This window comes from Rattus rattus, chromosome 8 (assembly GCF_011064425.1).
Source record: "Rattus rattus isolate New Zealand chromosome 8, Rrattus_CSIRO_v1, whole genome shotgun sequence".
NCBI classification, from domain to species: Eukaryota; Metazoa; Chordata; class Mammalia; order Rodentia; family Muridae; genus Rattus; species Rattus rattus.
The window spans coordinates 62149925-62155680 of NC_046161.1; the positions used below are offsets into that span (position 1 = coordinate 62149925).

At 45.9% G+C, this 5756-nt stretch overlaps 1 protein-coding gene across 1 annotated transcript; it reads right to left on the minus strand.

The window, feature by feature from the left end:
• Positions 1-4685: 4685 nt before the first annotated feature.
• Positions 4686-5045, minus strand: LOC116907890 (60S ribosomal protein L36a-like). The gene has a single exon (XM_032911081.1). The coding sequence runs from the start codon at positions 5043-5045 to the stop codon at positions 4725-4727; it is 321 nt and encodes a 106-aa protein (XP_032766972.1). The 3' UTR covers positions 4686-4724.
• Positions 5046-5756: the final 711 nt, after the last annotated feature.

Consider the following 5756-nt stretch of genomic DNA (forward strand, 5'->3'; position numbering starts at 1 on the left):
AACTTCCCTAAACTTTGCCTTCCTGTATACTGTGATGCCATGAGCCCCCTAGTGTGGCTATGAGGAGGTAATGAGGCAGTCTGTGCATCGGACTTTGCATGGTGCTAGGATCTCATGAACACACAGTCCACGTGCTACGCACATGCTATAACTCTCAGATGATGAAGCGGTCTGTGTATGTTGGTAACAAACCGATCAGAACTTTGGAGGTTGAAAGGGACTCTTGAAAGCATTTCTGCCAAGAGAGTCAGTCTCTGCTCCATTCCCCATCACCTACTCCCATCAGCATCAAGCCCGCTCTAAGACTACTAGTTCAAAGCAATCTTTGGCATGCTTATATTTTTCAAGCATTTTCCTGCAGGTTTGCCTGGAGGGTTGGCATACTTTCTGGGCTTGAAGACTTCCTTGTGTATCTGTAGGGCTGGCAATCAAGACGTTCAGGAATAAACCCCAAGCCTGTGCGGAACCACCTGTGAGACTAAATGGATGCCTGACCTCGTTTGACGTCACAGCCCTCAGGTCAAGTTTGCGGAGCCCCATTCTTCAGGTGCTAAATACACCTTATTGTTCTCTGTTTAGGGAAAGGTGGAGAAAAAAGAGGCTTTATCTTGAAAGGCTACGGATTAACCCTACTCAGCTTGGGTCAGCTGCAACCAGTGAAACCCAGGGCCAAGTAGGTCGTCCAACCTGTTATGCTTAAAGTTGGTAGACCGAATTATAAAGGTGCGTTTTGGTCATTTGGCAGAGAGGAAGGGGAAAATGTTCACATAGAAGCCAGAAAAATCACCATCGCCCCAAGCTCCATGTGTAATAAAAGGCTCTGCCTCAATGTAGGTCACAACAAAATATTACTGACCTAGATTCTCTGCTGAATCAATACCATTACGAGATCCTGACCCAGTTTTATATGTAGCCCTCGCTTTCTCATTGTGACTTGGGATCACCTTGGTGATTGCAGATTCTAAGAGACTAGGGTTCCAGCTGTTTATGAGGCTTGTAAAAAATTGCCTTAATTCTCCATCAAGAGCCATTAAAAGGAAATTCAGGACTGAGCTCAGGATTCTCCATGACAGCCTTTGTATTTTAAGTAAGTGTGGCTGAAACAAATGCCATTTTATCCAGTGGTGACTATAAGTGCCCATGACTGTGGCTGATAGTATCATGGGGTGGGCAAGGCTGGTTGTCAGTAGTTGAAGATGAAGCATCATCAGATACCATGTAGGGTTAATGGAGAGTGGGCCGAGATCCACAGACATCCTGAGCAGGACATCAGCTTAGAGACCCTTTGGAGAATGGTGGGACAGCCCTTAATTTTTTTTATCAAAATATAATTATACTATTTCTTGACTTCCCTTTTCTATCTCCAGACCCTCCCATGGACCCTCTCACTCCATCTCAAATTTATGGTCTCTTTTTCTTTGATTATCATTATATACACACATATATGAATAAATACGTATATATGAATAAATATGTAAACACAGTTTGCTAAGTATGTTCAGTGTTGCTTATGTGCATATGATTTTGGGCTGACCACTTTGTATTAACTAGGGAAAATCATTTTTTTATTTTTCAAGGTAAATGTATTTATTTATTTATTTATTTTAATGGTAATAACTTAACTGGTAATAATTTATTTTAATGGTAATAAAATAACTTTTATTTACATAATTTTTATCTACAAAACATAACTGCTTTCTTTAGAACAAGAAAACTTACAAATGATAGATATTGCTTCTTTTGTCAAAAACTTCTTCAAGCAAGATATTATACATGGTCTATTTTATTTTATTGTGTATGAATGTTTGGCGTCAATGTATGTTTATGCACAACATGCATGCAGTTCCCACAGAGGCCAGAAGAGGGCAGAAAATCCCTAGGAACTGAAGTTATAGACAGTTGGGAGCAACCATGCAGTTGCTGGAGACCAAACCCGGATCTTCTAGAAGAGAAATGAATGGTCTTAATAGTTGGGCCATCTCTGTTCCCTAAATTTTTACTTATTTCTTATCTTATGTGTATGGTGTATGAATGTTTTGCCTGCACGTGTATGTGTGTTGCATGCATGCCTGGTGCCCTTAAAGCCCAGAAGAGGAAGTCAGATCCCCCAAAGCTTGAGTTGTATATAGATGGTTGTGAGCCACTGTGTGGGTGCTGGAATTGAACCAGTGTTCTCTGGATGCTCTTAACCAGTGAGCCATTTCCCCAGCTTTAGTTGGTGATGTTTCTTTAAGAAACAGCCTCCCAGAACAGAGAGCAGCAAGGCCCTGTGTCGCCATTCAAAGCTTTTCTTTTCTGGTATGGGTAATTCATTTCTGAGTACTAAGCCAGCTGTGTGTGGCTTAACAATGGGGACACATTCTAAGAAATGAATTTCTTCATTGTGTGACGTTCATAGTATGTACTTATATAAAGACAACTACAATCTCTCTCTCTCTCTCTCTCTCTCTCTCTCTCTCTCTCACACACACACACACACACACACACACACACACACACACACATAAATATACTAAGATGTTTTGAAAGAACAATCACCAACAAGACTAGAGGGCTAATGTCCTTTCTTAGGGAGGAGGGAATGACAGACCAACATGAGGTGCCTTTTGCACTTTTGGGGGGTTCAACACGTGAAATCTGTCTCATCCCTGAAAATCTAGAGTAGGAAATGCATATCCTTCAACAGGCCACACAAAGGCAGCAAACATGGGACCAACCAAAGCACAGGTGCTTCCGTCGTGGCAAGGCAACGTCCATGCCCCTGGCGATTCAGTCTGACTTAGGTTTTCTAGAGAGACCAGGTGCTTGGTGAATAGTTCCGGAGACCACGACAGCTGTGAGGGGAAGGCCACACTTAGAGCTTTCCGTCCTCCTCCTCACAGCTCAGATACCTGTTCACCGTGGGTATCAGACAGGAGAATGGGGCTTCTCTAATGTCAGAGGTGAGAGCTCATGGCACCATCACGGTCCGTGGAATAACAGTGACCCTGGCCTTGGGTTTATCAGTTCATCTCTGGTGACTGGCTAGTGACATCTGGGTGACTGGGGCGGGGGTGGGGGGAGGGAGGAGGTGTGAGGAGAAACAAACAGCCCCAGATGCTATCAGCACACAGGAAGCGGCACAGGGAGGGGCTGCGCTTGGGGACAGCAGGGCTTTATGAGAGCGATTAAAATGTTCTGGAATGAGATAAGAGCTACAGTTGGAGAACACTGTGGATTTGCTAAAAGCTGTTGGACAGCACCCTTTCCGGAGTGGGTTTACAGTATGTGGATTCTAGCTCAACCGCCCACACAAGCCTGAGTGGTCAGAAGGAAGGGGGAAGCTGGTCTCCAGGCTTCCACTCACCTTCCCACCACATTGCACCAACCTTCATGGTCTGAGTACACTATCCTGTTGCCTTATCAAAGGAAAGCGTCACTAGCAAAACCACTAGACCAACTGCAGGGACTTCTGGATCCACTTTTGCTATAAACTCAGCCACCTAAGACCTGTGCAGGAAAAATCAGAGCAACCCACGAACAGGAAATCAGGCTCAGAGCCTGCACGAAAGCGCACAAAGGGGACTTATCAGAACAACAAGTGTCTGAGTCACTGGTGCAGTGAGGAAGGAGTCAGATGGGGTTACAGTGCCGCAGGAGGCCACAGCAGCACCGTGTTCCCTGACTGATGAGGTCCAGGAGGGGTAGCCATTAAAGCAACAACTCCCATATTTCACAGGCACCCAGGTGGCCCCAGCTGATTAGCAGAGGGGAAAATGCAAGGGTCCGCTGCTGCTCCCTGCAGCGGTAGAGCGGTAGGAAGTGATGGAGGGTATGTATTCCCGGATCACCTCTGGGATGCCCGGGAATTCAGCAGTGGCACCTCCAGGCTGCACTACTGACATCTGTAAACCTAAGGGGAGTCGTGTGTCTCCTCTGAGACTCATGGTCTCCATCTGCCCAGCGGGAATGTTAACAGTCCACTCCCAGGAAGTTACCACGAAGACCAGGTGTCACGTGGTACCCTGTCCGACGCAGAGCTCCTTTTGGCTTGACTGGAGATGAAAAAGGTATGGCCAATCGCCAGAAAGAGTGCTCACTGGCTCCTTGGAGCTAACAGGATTCCAGTTTTGGGGCTGGCCCAGTCAAAAGGGTCTTAATGAAGCCTGCAAAGAGAGACAGAGAGCCAAGCAGAACGGGGACTCCCAGACGCACTCTCTACAGAGCCCGGGCTTCAAATGTCCCCTGCCTTGTCTTCTGAAGAACAAACCAGCTCGTGACATGCTTCCTTGCCCACAAGCTGAACTCTTGAGAAAGCCCAGGCTCCTTGCTGGGGCAGCTGAGCTCATGGGAGACGGGCTCTGGCTCCTCCGTGTCCTTCCTTAGTGTGTTCTCTTTTCCCCTATGGATCGCACGGGAGCCTCTTGCTAGGTATTATGTGTGGCTGTTCCCGAACTATTCCGTTGCTCGAAGCTTGATCCCAATGTGGAGGTTTGGAGGTGGCACAACCTTTATGAGATGGTGTCTGCGTGAAGTGATGAGGTCATGGGTACCCTGCCCTCACTGACAGGTTAGTCTCTTGGAAGTGCATCTGGTGGAGGCCTCAGATCTGGTTGGTATGGATTAGTTCATACCAGAAGGCAGCTGCCTCAGAAAGAGTGGGCACAGCTTTTCTCCTCTCCTCCTCCTTTTTTTTTTTTTTTTTGGAAAGGTCAAGATTTTATTGTCTTCATAACAAAATCAGCTTAGAACTGGATCCCTTGGCCCTTTCTCTTCTTGTCACCCCCTAGTTCAAAATGTTTGCATCTCTTAATACCCAGCATCCTCTGAGATCTGCAGTTGGGCTCAACCCACGCCAGTCTCAGCACAATCTTCTTTGTAGTTTTAGCCTTTTTGTGGAAAATGGGCTTAGTCTGCCCGCCGTAGCCACTCTGTTTCCTGTCATAACGCCGCTTTCCCTGGGCATACAAAGAATCCTTGCCCTTCTTGTGCTGCGTCACCTCGTGGGGCTGCTGCTTCCCGCATTTCTTGCAGAATGTCCGGCGGGTCTTAGGAACGTTCACCATGTTTGCAGGAGCGCTGTCAGCTCAGGAAGAAAGAGGATAGAGCAGCAACAGAAGTTTTTTCCTCTCATTCTTTTATGTACATACGTGTCCGTTGGTGTGTGGGGCATACATGTGCCCATGTGCGTTCATGTGCATGGAAAGGTCAGAGGTTAACCTTGGTTATCCTTCCTCAGGTGGACACCAGCTTGTTGTTGTTGGGGTTTTGTTTGTTTTGTTTTTGAAGCAGGGTCTCTCACTGGGGTTATAAGTATATGCCACCAGACTTGGCATTTTCACACAGGTTATTGGGTACAGCTAGTACTTACTTTAAAATTCTTTTATTGTTTGAGATTATAATATAATTACGTTAATCCTTTTCCTCTTTCTAAACCCTCCCATATATCCTTCCTTGTTTTTTTTAATTCAAGATCTCTTTTTCCACTAATAGTTGTTACATACCTGCCTCTGTATGTGCGCGTGTGTGTGTGTGTGTGTGTGTGTGTGTGTGTGTGTGTGTGTCTGTGTATACAACTTGTATCAAGGAAACTTCTTTTTGCAACAGATGGAGACCACTACAGAACACCACAATCAGTCAGAATACAGAGTTGCAGAGCCTCATCCCAAGGATACATTTACAATACAACAACCTAAGGCTCAAAGATCGCTGCGGAAAACAGAGAGTGTTAGAGCAGAGGACAGGAAGTTTGCTATGATATTGTGCCTCCTAGTAAT